Raw genomic sequence first — 21,379 nt, forward strand, 5'->3', positions numbered from 1 at the left:
GTGTAATTCCTATTAGAATCAGCTAAATTACAGATTCCTATTAGAGACAGATAAATTACAGAAACACATCATTTTTGTTGCTTATCTACTGGAGCTCACAACTTGTCAATACACTTGAGCTTCGGAAATAATATCTTGTTTTCCTAAAACAAATATGTTTTTTTACTTTTTGTACTGCTCTACCTCTTTTTGGGAAGAGGTATATCATAAACTACCATGCAATTTTTGAAGTACAGAAGAAGTACAAAAGCAAGACATAAAAGGTGTGACATTTCCATTACAGTTTGGCAATGAGTTGGTCACCTGCTCAATAACCTTGGAAGCTCAATGGCTGAGATTTCCAGTCTGAATGCAGCTTGAAAGATGCTTACATTCAAGTTTTGCAATAGTGGTTTAGGTCCATTCCATTTTTCTAGAACTGAAAAGCTTCAACTAGTATATAAATTGTAGAAACAGCTTTATTTTATGTATATCTTTATCTCTTCCTGATATTGTGTAAAATAAACGTATCTAGCTAGTAAGAATTTAAAATATTGAATTTTTACAAAGGTATTGTTCTCAGAAATTAAACAAATGTATATGCTGAAATCTGCCTTTCAGATAAAAGACTATACAAATGTAAGTGATATATTTACTTTGATATTCGTAGTACAAAAACCGAGCATTGGGCTCAATATATAGATCAGATGTGAATTTATTGCATGGTACTTACTGTGAACTTTTCCAGTCCTGTGGCTCCTGCATTACCAACAAATATCCCAGAGCCAGACTCAAATACCAAGGCTCGATCCGACCTCTGAAACTGAACTCTCTGATACTCTTCACAGTCCATGAACAAAGCAATGCTATTTCCCTGAACAGTCACTGTAAATCTATTCCACCTATTAGTCATCACTGGCACTTTAAATGAAGCTGCTTCTCGGGAGATACTAGAGCCAGGCTCGGTATAATACATAATTATTCTCTGGGTGCTCTCATCAACTGGTGAAAGTCTAATTCCCAAGTAAATAGTTTTCTGGAAGGCATCTGTTATTGCAAATAGCACTCCTCCACGATCACTGTTTGGTTTCACTGTAACTACAATTGCAAAATCTCTATAGAAAGGCAATGGTATTATAGCACTTGTCAATCGACCAATGTTGGCATCTGTACCAAAGCTATACGCTGGAAAACCTCCGTAGCCAGTGACAAAGTAGACAGAAGGAGGGAGTGGAACTCCTATTAACTCTGTGAGATCAAGATGTTCTTTTGAGCCTCGTTCTGTAAAGTATGAGAAAAAAAAAAAAAAATTATTTATTCTTGACGTTCACAACCCATTTAATTTCAATCATTTAATGAAGATCTTAAAAACTGTGAAGCAGTGTTAAGCTACCGTTGACATGCTGCTAATGCTTTATGTCCCAGTTCAATTAGTGCTTAAACATGCCCAGTTATGTGTATATGTCAACTTTTGTTATTTGACTAAACTGAGATTACTCACATGCTAAAAAAAGGTCCATGTAAACATTTGGTGAAACTGGGATGTAACAAGTACTTCCTACAAAAGATATTTTATTTTAGCTGGCTATAAACTGCAAATAAATTTTATGCAAGTGCTTACAGCATCTATTCAGCAAAGATTTTTTCAAATTAGATGAGAACAGAGAAGAGGAAATCTATACAAAGTGCATAGCACAGTTTCACTAAGCCAGGATAAAAATTGTGGTGGGCTTGTTGTAACCCTTGCAATTAGCCCATCTTCCAAAGCCAATTTCAGATTTTAAGTCTTTTTTTTTCCCCCCTCAAATTTATCTCCTTAGTTTCACTATGTACGTAAGAAAACCCTTCATTATCAGAATGAGAGAATTTCTACTTAACATACAGAAGTAAGTATCTCTGGCAAACAAGCCCAGAGAGCAGATTCCTTACTGGCAATGCAGCAACGCTGATAACATCCAATTTTAACTAAAGTTTTGGGCAGGCATACTTTAACAGTATAACAGGAAAAAAAACAAACATGCAAACTAGCATCCTACTAAGAAGTGAAAAACAAGCAGAAAAAGGTGCCATTTTTAATCCCAGTGAGTGATTCATATTTGAATCTATTCAGAGTTCCACTCAAAACTAAAGCCTTTCCCTTCTTTCTTTCGCCTTTGCAGTCTCCTCTAATCTTGTATTTTTAATTATCTAATTCTATCTAAAAGTCCCTGTTCTTTAGGTTGGTGTATATTTTCACTGGTTTTAGAACATTTATGTTATGCAAAAGCAAACAAAGTTCTTAGGGTATGTCTTAATGTAGCTACACCATATAAAACTGTAATGACTCATGCTGTAAACTCCAGTAACTAGGTAACTGTTGACTTTCTCAGCAGACATAAAAAAAATTACCCTAATTCCATGAAATTCAGGTTTTTAAATCACTTTCAAGATCAAATGCACCCTAGCTTTTTTTCTAAATTCTTCTTCTTTCTTGAATATCTTCAAACCATAGATAAAGAAGAGAGGTATTTGGAATTGTGTAATTCCCTTCTTTCTCTGCCTCAAATGCCACATTTATCATATGAAGTACATCACACAAAAACTGCAGCATGGAAAACATGTCTTGTGTTAGAAAAATACAGATGAGGCAAACAGTCTTAAAACATCACTAAGAACAAATGTAACCTGTGATCCAAGCTTCACGTTTCCATTTGTCTACCATGGCAGATGTAAAGAACAACTTCCAGGTAATCTATGGTTTTTAGGTGCTTCTTTGTAGCTAGTTGGCCTGTTGTTCACCATGGCTACCACTACTAGTGTTCCTACGGCTTTTTCTTGTGACATCTCTGTATTATGAAAATTGATAAAGATAATGGACGTGACATTTAGCAAAATCAGCTTGCTCAGTGGTCACTGGTGTCACCTATAGTAGGATGATGCTACCTATGTTACAGAGGCCAGCAAGCAGACCGCTTGCTTTCAAGTACATTAGCCACAACAGATGGGAGCTAGTCCCTAGATCTTTTTTTGTAAAAGTACTTACAGAAACTGAAAAGTTCACCTGAGGTGAGTAATGTTGAGGCACATGGAGCTGGCTTCTATTTCTACCTGCCTGTCCCCAGATTCTGATACACTTTATGCTGAAATTATCCACATACACTACAGTCATGGTTTGAGCTGAAGTTTACTGGTTGTACGCAAACTAACGGGATGTACATGGTTCAGAATAGTTAACAGTTGGTTTCTTAGAATCTATGTTCTAAGTCAGTATTTTAATTTCAGCTCAGGACATCCTGGCAACCTGAAATACCTCAAGTTCAGACCTTTGTCTGCTTCCAATAACTGTACTATCTCTACACGCCCCTCTGCCCCACTGTTCCAAGCACTGTGTTTTTGTATTAGCTAATCAACTCATGCATGATAATTGGCCATCCAGAATGAGAAATTGAACAATTAATCTCACAACTTTCACCATAGATTCTCATTAAGGTACTAAGGTGCTACTAGCATATCATGAGGTTGGAGGTTTCAAGCATACAACAGGGTGTATGCCTACTATCTGCTTACATAGGGAATCCTCTGTTACAGAGGACTTAATGAGATGAAAATAAATGGAGAAAAGGACAAAATTATTTGAAATGAAGAGAATTTTACTGACAATGCCACCTCTTTGCCTGCAGTCTAATCCCTCAAGGGAGACAACGACCTATCCCCAGGCTGACAATTTGAAACAAAACTGTACAAAACAATAAAAAAATGATTGTAGGGAATAATACAAAAGTCATTTATAAAATGACTTTTTGTCCCATGATTTTTAAGCATTCCCAAGTCTTTCATAATGTGTATATTTTTGTAGCGTGGATTGATACAGCATCTTACCTTTTTTAAAACTTATTCAGCTATTGTAACTGCAGCAGTTGTATAGGCTGAAAAAATCCAAATGGAATAGTAATGGAAAAGGTGTGCTAGTCTATCCGAACCCTGCCAACAAAGGGAACTGAAAAGCTTTGCTTAGAATACCCAGTAAAAGTCAGGTAAAATATGTACAGATTGCACTGTGTTCTGAAACCTTGCAAGATGGTTCTGATGAAAGAGGAAAATAGAGAGAGGTTTTTCACCTGAACTATACTTCTCTTATTCATTACTCATATGGAGTATCAGACTATGTGTTGCAGCGTTTTTCATTGTCCTAGTGTCACTGCAAAGATATAAAAAATGTTTTCCCTGTCCCAAAGATGAAATCAATTCTAATCTCTGTGCATTAGCTTCAACATTCGCTTGCTTCCACTGACTGGATGAAGTCTGAAATTCTCCATACATAATTTTTAGAAAGTATCAAAGCTATATTTAGGAACAGAAAAACTAGCTCCTTCTCTGGAAGATATTTTTCCTCAGACATCTTTTTCCTTTTCATCTTTAGGTGAAAAGAATATTAGTGTTTATGGTGGTTTAACACTGGTAGGTATCTTAGCTTTACCATGTTGTCTCTCACTCCAACTCCTCTAAAGGGCAAGGGGAGAAAATGTTGAAAAATGCTCACATGCCGAGATAAAGACAGAGATCACACATCAGTTACTGCCAAGGGCAAAACAGACTAATCATAAGAGAAATGAAAGTAATTTATTGCCTATTGATGACAGATTAGAACAGTGAGAACTGAAAATAAACTCCTTCCCATCCTCCCACTTCTACATGCCTTCCTTTGAGAGTCATAGGCAAACTGGGAATGGAAGTTAAGGTCCGTCTGTAAAGCTTTGTCTTTGCTGCTCCTTCCTTCTCACTCTTTCCCTGCTTCAGTATGTGGTCCTTCCAATAGATGTCGTCCTTCCCAAACTGATCATACTTGGACTTCCTACAAGCTGCTGTTGAAGAACTGCTCCAACTTGGGTCTGTACCCTGGGGCCCATCCTGCATAAGCAGATTCCCCCAAACTCCAACTTCAACATAGACTTCTCTCCACAGTTGCAGCTCTAGCTGGGAGCCTGCCCCTTTATGGGCTCCTCCATGAACTGAAGAGGACACTCAGACATTGTGAGTGTCTACTATTAACCACACTCCCAGGGAAATACATGGATGAATTGCAAGCAATATGGATACATCTATGAATCAGTTGCCCTAGTCTTTTTAGGAGAATTCAGTTTCCCAGACAGAAACTGGGAATATCAAACTGCTGGGACAAGCAAGTCTGAAGAATTCCTAAAGCACAATGAAGAAAATTTCCTTTGATAAACACATAGTGAGCCAACTAGAAAAGATGATCTCCTAGATCTGTTTGAGAATAGAGAAGACCTTGAGGAGATGTGATGGTAGGTGGCAGTCTTTGCCACAGCGATCATGAAATAGTTCAAAATTTTTTTGGTATAATGAGACAAAAACTCCGCAGAGTTGCCAGTTGGCAGCTTAAGAGAACAAATTTTAAGTGACTAAGAGAGCTAGTTAGCAGTGTTCACTAGGAATTGGCTCTAGAGGGTTTAGGGATCCATGAGAACTGGCCCCAATACCACATTTAAAGGACAAGGAACAAGCAATCCCATTATGTAGCAGGTCAAGCTATTTATAGCAAGCCATTTTATTGAAGATCTCAAGCAGATAAACTTCACAGTGGAGGCTTGTGATGGGAGACTCTTAGTTGAGGGTCATAACCATAGCAAAATATCACGAAAACAAGGACAGGGAGAGTTGGGGTGCTCCACGTCCCTCCCTTTCCTGAGCAGGAAGGGTGGAGCCCCTGATGAGACGTGACTCTAACATGATGTGAGCAAAGTCAGTAGTACTGGCAGAAGCTCCCCACATATACAAAGGCAGCCCCTAGGGAGCGTGAGTAACTGGAAGCATGGCAAATAGGATGTATAAACAGGGCACTGCATGTCAGTAGATCATGACCCAGCAGTTTGCATGCCAGTTCATGTGGGAGGGCAAGAAGAGAGGATGCAGTTTCCTCTCCCCACTTGAGAGGCCAGCTCAAATATTGGTCCTCATCTTTTCAGTAGAATTAGATCTAGCAGTGGTCTACATTCAGCCAAAAGGCATTGCTAAAAACAACGTGGTTACTCAACCAATCACCCACACAAACACGCAGCTGTCCAGGTCTCTGGCTATAGGGAGTGCTTGAGGCTATCGCAAGTATTGGACAGATACTGCTTATGTGCAGTGTGAGCAGGTGGGTGATCTAAACACCTGCACAGCTAAAAGAGGAGGTAGAAAAATTAAGAAGCATCAGGGAACATGAAAGGGAGATCAGCTAGTGGAGCCACACCCTTCCACTTCTTCAAGAAAGTCACTGGCAGGACACTCTACAGCAATAGCACAAGAGGTAATGGTCTTAATTTGCACCAGTAGAGGTTCAGGATATTAGGAAAAATTTATTTTCAGAAAGATCGATGGAGCATTGGAGCAATCTGCCCAGGGAAGTGGTGGAGTCACTGTCCCTGGAGGTTTTCAAGACAAGGATAAATGCTGCACTGGAGGACATGGTTTAATGACCCTGGTCGTGATGGGCTGATGATTGGAGTAGATGATCTTGTAGATCTTTTCCAACCTTATGATTCTGTGATTCTATGGAGGAATGTCATATGTGGCCAAGGACACTAGGGTTGTCAGTATGGAGAAGAGCAGGCTCAGGGGCAACTCACTGGTCTCAAACTTCCTGAAGAGAAGTACAGGTGAGGTGATGGTCTCTTCACCCTGGTCACTAAAATGACAAGACACATCAGAATGGCAGAAAGCTGCACCAAAGAAAGTCCAGATTTGATATTCGGAAATACTTCTTTACTGTGAGAGTCATCAAGGACTATAGCAGGCTTCCTAGAGAGGTGGTTGATGCCAGTTGCCTGTCAGTGTTCAAGGGGCATTTGTATAATGCCCTCACTAATACATTCTAACTTTTGATTACCTTTAAAATGGACAGGCAGTTTGACTTGACAATCTTTGAAGATCCATTCCAGCTGTGTGTTGTGTTCTATTTTATTCTTTTGTGTTTGCTAGAGTGCTTTTTCTCCAGATCCATGCAAAAATTTTTATTTTTTTTATTTTTTATTTTTTTTTTACAGTGATACTGTAAATCCAAAAGGAAGGCTGCAGTCAGTGGGAGCTGTAATACTTACACGGAGAATCAGGCTCAGCATTCTTTTCTGCAAAATGTTTTTCAATACTTTTTATCAGCTCCCGCTGTTACGTCATTATCACTCTGCCCTCTATTGGACAAAAAAAACAACCATGTAGTTCTTGTAGCTAATACATTACATAAAATATATACTGCATCTATACTGCATAGAATATTCTTCCTATTTTTCTCTCATCTGATCTTGCTGGAGAAATGTTGTTTCAGTATTACTGTGTCTTCAAGCTAATCAATAGATTTGTTTCTTTTGAATACAAGCTATTTTCAGTTTTTCTACTATAATCACATACTTGACTGCTGTTGGCTGTTCCTTATGTATATATATATATATATATACACACACATATACATATATATTTATGGCTGTTTGTTTATAGAACCACTTTTTAATGTGCATGAATATTCTCCTAAACAGACAGAAGTCTGTTTAAAAGATAACCTTTTTTTTTCAGCCATAGAAGTATAAGCTATCAATTATAGCATAGGCATTAAATAGTTACTGTCCTTCTTTCATCAGAACAGATGAGAGGTCAAAGTGGAAAATATTTAACAATTTGATTACAGTGTGTGATAAAGCCAACAGAGCTATTAACCAGTTGATTGAAATTCATCAATTGTTTGTTGCAGTACTTAGGGCAATGTTACGGACTTTCTGTATTTAATATAAACATTCACCTACTTTAATCATCGTGAATGGCTGTGTGCATAAGTATGTATGCGACTGTAAAGAAAAAGAAAGAACCCCAAAGAATGAGGACATGGGAATTATCTATTAAGGAGTTCTGCACACAGATAAATATATGGCTTACAAGGTGTCATACACAGAGCATGAACGAGGCATGGAGGGTAATAACAAATATAGGAAATGGTCGCAAGAAGAACGAGTACTTTGATTTCATGTGCAGTAGAGCAAAATACAAAGAGAAATTAATAAGGATCCCCTTTGCAGAAAAAGATTCCGTGCTTACAGGGATATTTCTCCTTTAAGAGACATTCCATAAAACACAATCCACAACCCCTCCCATCTCACCAAATTTTCCCTCTGAACGTTGCAAAACATGAATTTAGAAACCTACAGGGACAGCACAGCAGATCACAAGTAGTCTAGCAGACTTCCCAGGTGCATTAACAATAATCTGCTAGTAGATACTACAGAGGATCTGATGAACGTATGCTAGGCCTCATGCCACAAATAAGGAAGAAATTATGGGGGATGTGAAAGTTGGGGGCAACCTTCCCTGCTCTGATCACAACATGTTCCAGAGGATGAGAAGGTGAAACAAGGAAAATGCAAGTACTGCATCAAGAGATGCGAGTAGATTCAGCTGCTTTGAGCAGGAAGCATTGACTAGAGAGTCTTCAGAGGTTTGTTTCAATCTCAGTGATTATTTATTCTATAATTCTAAGCATATTTGTAATGTCATAGTAGTAATTCCACTGCCTTCTGAAAGAAAAATTTTGAAGCAACCTACATTTTTATTATTTGCATCTGTATTTTCACAACCAGAGCGATAACAGTTCTGCAGCACTGTAACAAGCATTTTGCAGATCTATACCTGGCAGTCACAAACTTTTCTAAAGATGAAGTAGCCTTCTTTCTATGTGCTGGAATTGTTATTGTCATCACCTGCTGCCAAATTTCTGCAGGAGGATGTAAGTGATTCCTCCACACTTCCTTTCAGTAGTAGAAGTCATGTGATGTCTACGCTCAATAAATTCCTCAAGCATATACAATACACCATGCCTAAACTTTCTTTCTTTACACTTTTCATTATTGCTTAACAGTAAATACGAAGGGTACTCTGAAAGTAATACCTCCTGTCTTATGATGTTGGCCCACGATGTCAGAGACAGATGGTGGTGGTATGGTAGTATTTCATTAAATTTGTTTGTCGTGTGACAAACGGCAGCAGAGAAGAAGCCTGAAAAAATGGTGGCTGACATGGAAGTGAATATGAAGCAAAGGTGTGTAAATTAATTCCTCCATGTGGAAAAAATTGCACCTACTGGCACTCCTCAACTTTTGCTGAATGTTTATGGAGATTGAACAGTGGATATTAATACGGTGAAGTGGTGAGTGGTGCATTTTAGCATTGGCAACAGTGATATAAAGGACAAGCCATGTTTCAGATGGCCAGCAGATTTTTACAAGCTCTTGCTTATCAGTGGTGACAATGTTTAAAAATAATGTTTTGTAGCTGAGAATTTGCTCTATCCAATAATGTGATTGTGCTCTTTGTATCTGTTGTATTTTCCATGGAAAAAAATGGGAAACATCACTTTTTGAGTGACACATGTACATTCTTGTTGGGCATTTCTATCTTGAACAAACAGCATGTACCTACCTGAAACCTATTAAAAAGCTGATGAAGCAAACTCTTAAAGAGTACCAGTGGCACAGTAAGGAAAAACAGCCACAACCTGCAGTATGACAAATTCAGTTTGACTTCAGGATGAACTTCTTTGTTAAGAGGATGGAGCAATCCTACCACAAAAAAGACTGTAGAATATTCTCCTTGGAGGTTTTCTGGACTTGGCTAGGCAAACATACAGTCTTGGTGCTGGTTACAGTTCCCATTTGAACTAACATTTGTTTGACCAAAAATAGATATCTTGGGTAGCATAATGGTGTAGTAGAATAAATACTCAGGCTAAATGGTCAACTGTGATGGAATCTGTAACTTGTCAGATGACAGTGATGGAGAATACTGTCATTATTCTACTTTAAATATTAGTAACAGTGAAGATCTAAAAAACAGTCTTTTGGAAATCTGACTGAATTCTTCTAATTTGTACCAACTTCGAGTTTTTGGAAATACTGATTCTTTACCCTTTCTCATTACTCCAGTAAGGTTATCTAGTGAATTGCATCAGGCATCCACAAATATTTCCAGCTTGCTACACTAGGAGTTATAATTTTAATTACTTCCTGTATAGCTTTCATCTTCTTAACTGACTTCATGATTTGAGTTGGTGGAGTGCATGAACTCTCTGAATCTACTTTTCTATCTGTGTATCCACCAAGGAAAAGACTGGAAAAGAAACAAAAGTTCCTTTTCTCTCTTGCCTTTTTGTATTTATATGACATGTGCCTGTGGACAGTTTGCAGCTGTTGCTGCTGTAAACTAAAGCTAGCTTTAATTACTTGCAACATAAGCAATCATATATTAACCACATCAGATAGCAGATGTACCATAAAACTTCTTCCTTCTTGAGAAAGGAAAGCTTGTGATCTCAAGCAAAGAATTGCTCTGTAGCATCAGAATGTGTTTAGTTATGTGGAGGCCTTCTGCTTAGATCAATCTTGCTTTGAATTAGGAGTCATTTTCTTTCTTTGGTATCTGAAGTACCGCTGTGAAGCACAGACTTGTTGACAACCCGTATCCTGAAAGATAACTGAGCTTTGTACAGAGATTTAACGTCCAGTTATTTATTATCATAGAACCATAGAACGGCTTTAATATTGTCTAGTACCAACCTCCCTGCCATGGGCAGAGTTGCCACTCACTATTGGGTTGCCCAGGGCCCCATCCAACCTGCTGTGAATGCCTCCAGGGATGGGGCATCCACAGCTTCTCTAGGCAGCATATTACAGTGCCTCACCAGTGAAAAAAAATTCCCCCTAACATCTAATCTGAATCTCAGTTCTTTTAGTTTAATACTGTTCCTACTTGCCCTATCACTGTCAGACAGTAAAACATCAGTCTCCCTTCTAATTATAGCTCCCTTTAAGTAATAGAAGACCACAGGGAGGTCTCCTCAGAGCTTTCTCTTCTCCAGGCTGAACAAGTCCATACCCTTCAGTCTGTTTGTAGGAGAGATACTCCAGTCCTCTTCTGAGCCTGCTCCAACAGATCCACGTCTTCCTTGTGCTGGTGGCCCCAGGCCTGGATGCAGTACTTCAGATAGGACTTCAGAAGGGCAGAGCAGAGGGGGACAATCACCTGCCTCGCACTGCTGGCCACCTCTCTTTTGAGGCAGCCCTGGGTACTGTTGGCCTTCCGGGCTGCAAGTGCACACTGCTGGCTCATACTAGCTTTCAGTCTACTAGAACTCTGAAGACTTTCCCCACAGGGCTGTTCTTAATGAGTTCTTCTCCCAGTCTGTACTCATGTTTGGGATTGCCATGCCCTAAGCGCAAAATCATGCACTTGACCTTGAAAATTACCTATCATTTTTTCATTCTTATTCACTGTCAAGGGAGATACTATACAGCAAGATCCCCTGGCTCTGCTGTGAACGCACAATTTTGATCTTGGCAAACAGCAGCAAACTACGTATCACCTGCAGTACACAGCAAACTCACATAGCCCTGTACAGAACAGAAACCCTGATATGTATTCACCTACGCCATCTACTGAGACATTCACATTCATAAAAGCAGATGTTTTATAAAACATGATAGACACAGAAATATGCAGAAGGCACCTCTGCAAGCTCAATTTAATATGGAGTTTAAAATGTTTTCACCCGCTAGTAGGCAATACAGATACATTATCAAGTTATTATTTATATTCATTAAGGGTTTTGTGTATTTTCTTGCAATATTAATTTTTAATATATTTTTTTGCTAATTAATATTTCACATTTAAATAAAAAAGTATTCTGTTCTGCTAGGATATATTGTTTTTCATAGAGATAAATTTTCCCAGTGAAATTCATTCTGAGAACTTGGGTAGCATTCTAACTCATCCAGCTCACTAAGTGCTATCTCAAATGAGCTCTCGCAGCACAGCAAAACATTTTGGTGATTTTTTAAGATCAAGGAGAAATCAGAACTGATCAGTAAGTTTGTCTGAACTTCAAATTTACAATGCTTTCACTGATCACTGCCCTTTAAAAAAGTCAGATTTTCCTTAGAGTCCTGTTAACTGATTTTGACTTCAGTACGAATGTTCTCATAAATTTCAACAAGTGTGACCTTTGATCTTGCAAAGATTTTAGCACTGTTTATACCCTTTGAAAATGCATTGATCATGAGTAGCAAAATATTGTAGCAGAACCCTACGCTCAGCAAATTTTCATGAAAGGGCTACCCAGTTCTTCTGAAAGTGAGCATACAAAACTCTAGATGTCTAACTCTGGTAATGCAGCTCATGTTTCTTTATGCCTAATGCTGTCACTCAGTAGATCACAATAAGGAGCCTTCTTTGCTGGATTTTAAATCAGATTACTACACCTTACCAGAGAAGGCAGTCTGCAGGTAATTATGCCAACTTAGCCATCATCCATGTGATAAATCATTACTGCCTTCCTTGTCTGAAATACCTGGCTGTGGGAGAAATGGTTGAGTCAAAGAAGGTGAGGGGGATGTTTTCAAAACAAACAAATGCCACATAATCAAGCTTCATTGAATTAAAGGACATTTTCAAGGCAATGCTTTCACCCCTAATCTTGGATATGGAAGAACCTTAGTTTCAGCTGAGATGAAATTATTTTCTTACAGCACCTGGTATGATGCTATTTTTTTTTTTTTTTTTGGTTGGAAAAACAATGTTCATAACACACTGATGTGTATAGCTTCCTGTTAAGCAGCATTGTATAGAGTCATGGACATTCTTAGCAAAAGGCTCAAGGAGCTGGGAGGGAACAGAATTAGGACAGCTGACTTAAGCTGGCCAAAGGGCTATTCCGTACCATATGACATCAGACAGAAGGAATTTTGTAGGGAGTGGAAATGCATCTCCCTCTCTTCTGCCACACAGGGGGCCTAGCTGGGCATTGGTTTGGGTTTGATTTCTTGTGCACTTTATGTTATATACACTTATATATATACATATATTTGTCAAAATTATTATCCTTTTCCTTTTCTCCATCTTAGCATAAAGTTTTCTCTCAATCTACAAGTACTACTCTGTGTTTTTTTTTCAATACTCTTCCCCCATTCCTCTTGAAAGGAAGGGAGTGAGCAAACAACTGTGTGATGCTGAACCACCTGCCAGGTTAAATGAGAAATGGTAGCTTTGCCTTCAGCTAAGGATGACATTGAAGGACAATGCACTTTTAATATTAGGCTTTACTAGAACACACTATCTGTATTTAAAAATAATAATGATGACTGCAAAAAAAAATAATATGAATTTAAAATCTAAAGCTTTTCTCTATCTTTGTGTAGCAATTCTGACCAGGATATGTGTAGATTCTGTAAGAATTACAGAATCTGTATTGAATATTACAAGCTTTCCAATAGAATGGATCTGTGGCACGCTTGGTCATGCTTCATGGAATGAAAATTGTGTGTAGTGCAAATATGTAAACTACATAAACTGTGATATGGTTGATATAATTTCCAGCTTGAAGGACAAGGAGTCTTTAATGGTTGCAAAGCAGCAGATGCTTTTACATTTCACCACTAGGCAGCAATACAGCATTTCATAAATCAGATTAGAGTTGGTTTTGGAAGGGAGAAAGTTATTATGAATCATCAGTGCTTATGTCTCCTGTGTCTGCTCTTTCACAACATCTAAACTAATACATGTTTAATTTCCATTATGTTCATAACAAAACAGATGTGAATTATCACCCTGTCCTTTTTGTTTCAAAATAACCTTGGAAATCAGGCAAAATACTATTAACCAAGTCTGTTGTGTATTTTCACGGGGGAAGATTACATTGGTTTTCTCATTTTCTCTTTGCCTATCTCTTTTTGTTTCTTGAATGTTAAAGGCACAAATTCCCACTGGATCATGACTAATGCTCTCATTACCAAAATATGTGTTTTCAAGATTATGAAGACATTTCTTTTTTAAAGTGCTGGGAGAGGCGTTTGACAGTTTTCCAGATTTAACAGTTAGAGGTGCCAGCAGAGCTGTCTGCCTAAATGGGGAAAAACTTCCATGTGTTTAAAGACACCGAACATGGTCTGGCACACTGACCTGGAGCAAAATTTTCATCTCATATTTGATCTCATCTCAGACTTAAAGGGAACCTAGGACAGAGAACAGTTACTCGGAAGATCCTACTGTTGCTCATGCTGTCTTTTCTAGCCCCTCGCTACAAGTTCCTGTCCTTAGATCAGTGACAAAAGGGGGGTTATACGAGCCAGTAGGAATTGTGAATAAGAGTTCATTCTAGGAAAATTACAAAAGTTAGATTCATAGAATGGCTAAAGTTGGAAGGGATCTTAAATATCATTGACTTCCGACCCCCTTGCTGTGCTGTTGGCAGGGTTACCACTTACTACATCACGTTGCCTGGGGCCACATCCAACCTGGCCTTGAAAACTTCCAGGGGTGAGGCATCCATTCTTTTCTCTGGGCAACTTGTTTCAATTTTCACGCTTTCAGTAAAGAATTTCTTCCTCACATCTAATCTAAATCTCTGTCCTTTTAGTTTTAATCTGTTTCTACTTGCCCTATCCTATCAGGCAGCATAAAAAGCTTGTAAGCTCCCTGCTTGTAAGCTCCCTTCAGCTACTAGAAAGCCATAATGAGGTCTCTAGGAACTTCCCTTCTCCAAACTAAACAAGACCAACTCTCTCAATCTGTCCTCATAGGAGAGATGCTGCTGCCCTTTGATCATCTTCATCCTCCTCTGGACCTGCTCGAACAGCTCTGTATACTTCCTTGGCTGGAGGCCCAAGATACAGTAGGTCCTATAGGCTGCAAGCACGCACTGTTGGACAATATTCAGCTTTTTGTCCATCGGAATCCGAAAATCCTTCTTCACAGAGCTGCTCTCAGTGACATCATACAGTGACAGCAAGCTAATCGGAGAAGACTACTTTACTAAATATGACAGAGGAATGCAAAATAACAAAATATAATTGGAATTAAAGATAATAAATAAAATAAAATGAGAGAGATGGTGTCCAACACCAAAAGCCTTACTCCAAGAAGGCAAGACAGCTAGGGAGACACACCACAGCCATGAGCAGGAATAAAAAGAAGGGCAGCACTGTGACTCCCGAGCAGTTTGATCTTTCCCTCTGAATGGAAAACAGAAATGGAACAGTGAAGTCTTTTGGGATATGTAGTTCTTTTTCTCTGCTGAGAAAGACGCCCAAAAACAATTAACAATCCACAGAACTGGAGCATTAACTCCATAATTCCCAGTGCACTATGGGATGTTATGATATGGAATACATGCAACAAAAATAATAAAATCATGACAGCATACACATATAAATCAAATACCCAATTTGATAATAGTGTCACAAATTGAAGCAATGTCACTCTCCTCAAACCAAATCCAGTAAGAGGAACAAAAAATAGAAAGAATGGAAAAAAGAAAAACAAAGACATAAGGTCACTTGCTAAGGAAGCATAAAAGGAAATGAGAAATTTTAAAAATGCAATTTTATAATTAATCATTCTTTTCATCAGCAAAGTGACCAATGAAGGCAGAATTCCAACATACAGTATTTCACATATGAATCTTAGAATGTCAGTAGAATTAAGCAGCACTGAGCAAATACCATTCATCAAATAAGAAAGAGGGAAATGTATCCTGGACCACACTTTCAAACTCCTCCTTACTTTGATGAATTGGAATGAAAAAGTGTATTAATTGGCACAAGTTCAATGACAAGTAAATTGTTTTCTCAGTTTAAATTCCTGATCAGCAGGACTGATCATAGTTCTAGGACATCAGATTTGCAGATGTACATTTTGGAAGGCACCATAAAAAGATGAAACAGAGAAAGATGAGTTAATTTTGCTAGAATTTCTTCCCAAAAATGAACGGCAACTCTAGAGGAAGTAAGTAAGTATGAGGAGTGGCTAAAATCCCTAGTTCAGCCTAAGGAAGAGACTGAGGGAAGATAACATGGTGGCCTACAGCTTCCTCAGGAGGGGAGTGGAAGGATGGATTCTGATCTACTCTCTCTGGTGACAGCAACAGAACCCAACAAAATGGCACGGAGCTGTGACAAGGGAGGTTCAACTTAGATATCAGGGAAAGGTTCTTCACTGAAGAAGTGGTCAGGCACTGGAACGTGCCTCTCAGGCAAAGGTAATGACCTGAAGCTACTGGAGTTCAAGAAACATCTGGAGCCTATGTGGAGCCAGGAGTTGCACTTGATGGTCCTTATGGGTCTCTTCTAACTTGGGATATTCTATAATTCTTTCATGATTCTGTATTTCTCTCCCCTGTTGATACAGCAATAGAGTTTGAACCTTCCCACCAATATTCCATTAAATTCCATCAATCAAAGGTCCACCAGGGGATCAGGCCCAGTCAGCATGGGTTCATGAATGGTAGATCCTGTTTGACAAACCTGATTTCATTCTATGACAAGGTGACCATCTTATTGGATGAAGGTAAGACGTCGATGTGGTTTGTCTATCTGGACTTCGGTAAAGCCTTTGACACTGTCCCCCACAGCATCCTCATGGAGAAGCTGGCTGCTCATGGTTTGGGTGGCCATGTGCTCTGCTGGGTGAAACACTGGCTAGATGGCCGGGTCCAAAGAGTTGTGGTCAATGGAGTTAAATCCAGCTGGGGGCTGATCATGAGTGGTGTCCCCCAGAGCTCAGTATTGGGGCTGCTTCTATTTAACATCTTTATTAATGATCTTGATGAGGGGATTGAGTGCATCCTCAGTAAATTTGCAGATGACACCAATTTGGGAGGGAGTGTTGATCTGCCAGATGGCAGAAAAGCACTACAGAGGGACCTGGATAGACTGGATTGATGGACCAAGGTAAACTGTATGAGTTTTAATAGGGCCAAGTGTCAGGTCCTGCATTTTGGTCACAACCACCTCAGGCAATCCTACAGGCCTGGGGAGGAGTGGCTGGAAAGCTGCCTGATGGAAAGGGACCTTGGTGTACTGATGGACAGTGGGCTGAACATGAGCCAGCAGTGTGCCCAGGTGGCTAAGAAGGCCAATGGCATCCTGGCTTGGATCAGGAATGCTGTGGTGAGCAGCACCAGGGAAGTCATCCTGCCCCTGGACTCAGCATTGGTGAGGCCTCAACTCAAGTATTATGTTCAGTGTGGGGCATCTCACTTCAGAAAAGACACTGAGGTGCTGGAGCAGGTCCAAAGGAGGGCATGTTGAATTACTGAAACAATTATTTTTTCTCTGCAACACACTGCCAGCAGTTCTCCATGGCTTGTCCACCAAACATGGAATAACCAGTAGATGTTGTCTTGAAAAACTGAATTGTCTGTTAAATTTGAAGTTGTATGACTAGAAGTTTTATACATATATATATAATTGTATATATATATAAAATATAATTATATATATATATAATTAGAGAAAGAATATGTAATGTTTTGCACATGTATAGCCAAAAGTGACTTAATATCCTCTAGAATGTTGAATAGCAGAAGTCTTAACAATTTTACTGGTGATAAGCACAGATGTGTGTCATGAAGTAGTAGCATAACTATGATGCATAAAATTTTAATCATATCTGAATTAAAGCATGTACTTCGATGTGTCAGAATTTCTACAGAAATCTTAACGTAGTTGCATTTATAGCATTATGCAAGCTAGGTTCTATGCTCTCCAAGTTCTGAGCAGTGAGTTCTCCAGATCCTGCTAGCTCCTTTTTCTTCCACCATCAACTGGAATCATTGTCTTTCTCCATCTTCTCCTGTTTCCTACTCATATTTACACAACTGTCAAGAAAATCTAAAAGAGAACAGGATCTAGATGTTTCCTCTCTCTTTTTAGTCTGTCAACAAGCTATAGAAGTACTGCAAATGTATCATCCTGCAAATAACCAATTAAACACCCACACTTGAGTTCATCCCCTGAAATCCAGGCATCAGGATTTCTAGTGGCACTGTGTGATCTGCTAGATATCCAAAATCTATCAGTAATAATTCAAGTATTGGCAGAATACCGCAGTAGATTAAAGCTGAAACAATTTTGAAAAATAGGAGGAAGGACTGACTTTAACTGCTCTCTTGATTATCAAAATCTGAGCTGTTTTGGGAAAAACAGGTTAAGGAAACTAAATCAGATGTGGTGAATTATGATAGTTCTGCTGGTTTCTCTACAGTTGTGGCAATTTTATACAATTTAGGATCTACACCCAATACACAAACTGAGACTCTGTAAAAGTAAAAACATGACTGCTGGTAAAACTAAACTTGTATTCAACAGCTATTTTCATTTAAGTGCTAGGTATGTTTCATAGAAACATTAATTTTACATGATAATTGTCACTAAAAGTAGAAAGTAAAACCAAAATATTGAAATATACAGCACTGAAATGAAAAGTATCAATTCCCTTACACCCTGTCCAGGAAAGTCACCTGCCCACAAAAATTAACTTCTCTGTAAGCCTGGTCAGCTCCCCAGCGGTCTGTTTGGCAGTTGTATTGCTTGATCAGGAAAGACCAACAAACTAGTTAATACAGCCTTTGGAGGGTTTTTAATATTATTTTAAAGAAAGGAAAGCAAACACAAAGTAATTTTGGCTAACAGAATGCAGCTATGCAACATTGGACTCAGCGGGACAAGACATTTATCTCGGGTGTGCCTGGATGTCCCTAAAATTGAAATGCTGTGATTCTATTGCATGACCACAGAACCTAAGCTACACAGATGTGAATGCATCTGGTATGTGAACATCTACGGTGACCTCAAGTGAACTGGGGCATTCTGATAAGTAAGAAACAGACAGGTTTTTAAAATAGAGGGTGTAGATATCTAGAGTTGTGTCCCGGTGAAGGGGTCTATGCCTATCACATAGAATCATAGAAATTATTGACTGACAGACGTTCAGTTTTTGCTTTCTATTTATTTTCTGTAGAAAACAGTGATATTTAATCAAGCCTGTGGAAGATTTACAACTAATACATACTACCCCATCACATATATATTCATGTAGTAAGAATATTTCCAAAGTTCAACTTCTCTAATGAAATAAACATCCTATACTACAGAGAAGAACTAAAATGCATCATTTTAGCTTTTGGGAATCTAAAGCAATGGAAGGATAAATTCAAACTGCATTTGAATACTTGTCAGATCTTTCCTCTTAATTTCCAAGCGCATTCCAAGCTGAGAGAGGAAGCAGGGTAGGAATGCCTAAACATGATTCTCCTCCACTTTTGATTTCATGTCTTTATCCTTTCATCATACATATTTATGACAGTTGTGTTCTTGGCAAGTAGATTTAAAATTCCCTTACAAATCTTCATTTTAAAGTGAAAATAAATAGTAATTTATTGCTTAGTTTTGTAATCAAATTCACTTCTGACAAAAGATGTTACAATTCTTAAAACAAAGTTTAACACCATATCATCCATTAAATATATTATCTAAATGCTAAATGCTTCAGTCTGCATTATTTCTAAAACATATCTATAAAGTGAAAGGATTTTTTCAAAGCACACACCAGTAGACTCTTTGCTTTATATACACTGCTCCAGTGGCTACCTTTCTTTTCCTATATTCCATAGGAATCTCTTTCATTCCACAGGCTGATCAATGGAGTTACTGTTTGAATTACAGTGGTGTGGATTCAGAGTTTTCAAAAGATGTTTTTCTAGGTGCAGACCTATTAAAAAAAATCTTCCACAACGTTAACTTGTTTTTTTTTGTGCAGCTACACTTCATTTATCTCCAGCATGCTAAGGGTTATGAGAGGCCAGGAGTGAAACTATTTCTTTTATATTCACAGTTTAATAATTCTCACAATTTTAAGCACAGATTTTGCAAACAATGTTTACAATCCCAAGGCAGTCCCAATTCTGTGCTCATTCAATGTATACTTCAGATATGCACTGCAAAATAAATACACAACAAAGGAAAATCTGACTGAAATACAATATTATTTAAAAAGCAGTCCCTTTTATCAGTTACATCGCTTACGTACCTAAAACGTGAGCAAGTTTAATTTTAATTGCTTTCTCTTCATTTCTCACACAAGAACTACTGAGGAAAAGTAAAACCACATGCAACTCTTGCTAATTCCTTTCCAGTCACTGGAAAGCCTTTCATAACTTCTGTGGGTGTTGAAGCATACGTAAATGCTTATGGGATATACCACAGTCCTTCAAGGCCCCATGATCCCTATGCTGGATTTCACTTTCAAAATAAATTGCAGTTCAGGGCTCACTCTCATGAAAGGAGACTATTTCATTCACTAGTTCTCAGGGTACCGGCCTCACCGCAGTTCTTCACCTGAGGAGGAACAATCTCATGGATGAATATACTCTGCAGATCAGTGAGCAGGAAAGCAGCTTAGCATCTTAGCTTAGCTGCACTGGAAGAAGTGATGTCAGCAGGTTGAGGGAGGTGATCCTTCCCCACTACTCAGCACTGGTGAGGTTGCATCTGCAGTGCTATGGGTTTCCCTGTACAGAGAGCTACTGGACAGAGTGCAACAAAGTGCCAAGATGTTTGAAGTACTGAAGCACCTCTTCTATGAGAATGGGTTTAGAGAGCTGGGACTATTTAATCTAGAGAAGAGCAGATTAAGGGGGAATCTCTTAAGTGAATAAAATATCTGAAGTAAGGGCAGAAAAAAAGATGGAGTCAGACTCTTTTCAGAGTCCTCTCTCCATGCACAACACTCTAATCAGATCTTATGGTGTAAACCCAATGCACCATCAAGGCATAGAGATCTCACATGAACATGTATGCCCTGTAATACTCACTGCAGCATTCTTCAAGTGCTTCCAGATCAGATGGAAAAAGAAAAAGAAAAAGAAAAAAGTGTAGCAAAAATACTGCAGGATGGAAAATACTACTTCTTCCACCTACCCAAACATAAAGTGCTGCTGTACTGGTGAAGCCTCACCTGGAGTACTGTGTCCTGATGTGGAGTCCTCACTACAGGAGAGGCACAGACTTGGAGTGCATCCAGAGGTGAGGCACAAAAAGGATCCAAGGGATGGAACACCTCTGCTATGAGGACAGGCTGAGAGAGCTGAGACTGTTCAGCCTGGAGAAAAGAAGGCTCTGGGGAGATCTGATAGCAGCCTTTCAGTATCTAAATGAGAGCTACAGGAAACAAGGGGACAGACTCTTTAGCAGGGTCTATGGTGTTAGGAGAAGGGGAACTCCTTAAAAGGAGGATAGGTTAAAAAACTTAAAGAGGATAGGTTTAGGTTGATATAAGGAAAAGATCTTTTACAGTGAAAGTGGTGAGGCACTGGAACAGGCTGCCCAGAGAGGTACTGGATTGCTGGAGTCTTCAAGGCCAGGCTGGACCAAGATCTGAGCAATCTGATCTAGCAGTAGATGTCCCTGTTCATTGCAGGGGAGTTGGACTAGATGACCTTTAAGTTCTGTTCCAACTGTAAGGATACTATGATTCTGTTATTCTGCGCTGTTTCTCAGCAGCACATATGGAACAGCTCACATGCGTTACTTTTCTCAACATTTTCCTA

At 38.9% G+C, this 21,379-nt stretch overlaps 1 protein-coding gene across 1 annotated transcript in view; it reads right to left on the reverse strand.

Annotated features, from left to right (window-relative positions):
- COL15A1 (collagen type XV alpha 1 chain) overlaps nt 1–21,379 on the reverse strand; it is a 104,930-nt gene that overhangs the window by 76,050 nt on the left and 7,501 nt on the right. The window contains exon 3 of the mRNA XM_052697730.1: nt 713–1,260. Coding sequence (XP_052553690.1) covers nt 713–1,260 — 548 coding nt within the window. The remainder of the gene's footprint in view (nt 1–712; nt 1,261–21,379) is intronic.

The sequence above is a fragment of the Tympanuchus pallidicinctus genome, unplaced genomic scaffold (genome assembly GCF_026119805.1).
Source record: "Tympanuchus pallidicinctus isolate F22 unplaced genomic scaffold, pur_lepc_1.0 scaffold31, whole genome shotgun sequence".
Classification (NCBI taxonomy): Eukaryota; Metazoa; Chordata; class Aves; order Galliformes; family Phasianidae; genus Tympanuchus; species Tympanuchus pallidicinctus.